The 1,876-nt window shown below is 34.9% G+C and overlaps 1 protein-coding gene across 1 annotated transcript in view; it reads right to left on the minus strand.

Moving 5' to 3' along the window:
- Positions 1-658: 658 nt before the first annotated feature.
- Positions 659-1,876, minus strand: part of LOC125847814 (vacuolar-processing enzyme-like) — a 1,793-nt gene continuing 575 nt past the window's right edge. Inside the window, exons 2-5 of the mRNA XM_049527555.1 lie at positions 1,665-1,713; positions 1,311-1,532; positions 1,025-1,231; positions 659-796 (exon numbers count right to left, since the gene is read on the minus strand). Of these exons, the coding sequence (XP_049383512.1) occupies positions 659-796; positions 1,025-1,231; positions 1,311-1,532; positions 1,665-1,713 (616 nt within the window). The remainder of the gene's footprint in view (positions 797-1,024; positions 1,232-1,310; positions 1,533-1,664; positions 1,714-1,876) is intronic.

Consider the following 1,876-nt stretch of genomic DNA (forward strand, 5'->3'; position numbering starts at 1 on the left):
GTATAAAATGTAATGTATCTTACTTAACGATTAATGTATCTCGCGCATCAGATTATTGTATCAGCACTTATATTATTGTATCCGTTTTGAGGGATTTCTGTAATTATAAACTTTTAAGGGCTAGATTGTAATTTTACCTTAAAAGTATGTGATTTCTGTAATTTGCCCTAATATTTATATGAAGTACAAAGAACACAATGTAGGTCTTTCTCTTGACTCTGGAATGTTTTTCCATTTTTTTTGGCAAACATTCTTCGTCATACCAAATACATCGACAAAATTATGATCGTATACAACTCTCTTCACTTGCCACTTTTTTCAAAAAAAATCAAATAAGAAGGACAATAATTATGTACAATAACTCAGGTTAATGAGTTGATGGGATCTACATATGCATGTAGTAGCTGCTAAAAGCTTCATCATTTTCTTCCAAATAAACAAACAAAATTGAGCTTGGATGGAACTGAACAAGACTCGATAAATGCATAAAAAGGTCAAAAGGGCATTATTATTGAGAAAATAAAGCTTTAGTACATGGATACCAGGCAAAGATCTGCTTCTAAGCAGCCTTATTCTGAATGTAGCTATCAACTAAAACAGAAAATTTGGCGGCCATGACAAACTGGCAAAACATACTATTTGCCAAAAGTATTCTCTACTAACTTGAACATGCTTGTGCAGACATAGCAGCCATTTTCTCACTCGTAATCCCAGCATTGCAGATGTTGGCGATACCACGTACATGTTTCCTTCCATACGTTGTTAATCTTCCACAATGTACCTCAAATATCTTCACCTATATATAGAGCAGTCATGATATTTGTTAAAGAATGACAAAAGTCCCACATCGGTGGTTAATGAGATGGGTGGACTCCTTATAAGGCTTGGCAATCTTCCTCCCTTTGAGCTAACTTTTGGGGTGTGAGTTAGACCTAAGACCTAATTTAACAATATTCTAATCAAAAGAACAAAACACGAAAATTGAACTGAAAACATTGCTTGTATCGCCATGTTAAATACTTACATAGGACTTAAGGCAATCCCAGTTGTCAACAAGTGGTTGTCCAGCAGATCGAACGCTATGTAGTACCTCATTACCTTTTTCAACACCAAAAAGAAGTTCCCCTAGATATTTTACATTGTTGTCCACTTCACTTCTCTGTGACATAACTTCATTTAGTTTCACACGAGCTTCATATTTCTCATCGGAGCCTTCAGGAGCATTTTGGTGCTAAAAACATTAAGAAAGAAATTTATCAAAATCATGTGTAGGAAGATGAATTCTCCATCAAAAAGAGGTAGGAACGTACTTTGGTGAATAAATAGAAAAGTTCAGTACTGCGCTGATCCACATTCCTTGATGATGATGATGTCGAGAATGACTTTGCATCCACAGAGTCATGACTGTGATTTTTGAAATTCTCACCCATAAACGCGGCAAGAGAATCAAAACTCACCACTATATCACCGTATTGTGTGACATGAGAGCCATAGCCACTATGTGTTATGTTGGCTGCAGTTCTGTTTGCAACCTGAGAGACAAAAAATGAAAAACATAAATCTTCCATTAAAATTGAATAAGAGAAAGCATAGATGTATCATTTAAACAAATTGTTTAAATTAAAGCACATGCAATATTTGTCCATAACAGTACAAACTCTTACTCTACTATACTGCCCTTGCACGCTGTCAGCTGTTCGATCTTCTACATCACTGTTCATAAGCACAAACAATAATAAGTTTGACATAATACGTCACTTCCAAATGTAAATGATTGAAAAAAAATACAAGAATCTATACTTAGCATACTCCTTTCTAACAATGTGGACTAGGAGAAAAAATTGTTTATACCTATCTTCCATCCAGGCAATACTGT

The sequence above is a fragment of the Solanum stenotomum genome, chromosome 1, assembly GCF_019186545.1.
Source record: "Solanum stenotomum isolate F172 chromosome 1, ASM1918654v1, whole genome shotgun sequence".
NCBI lineage: Eukaryota > Viridiplantae > Streptophyta > Magnoliopsida > Solanales > Solanaceae > Solanum > Solanum stenotomum.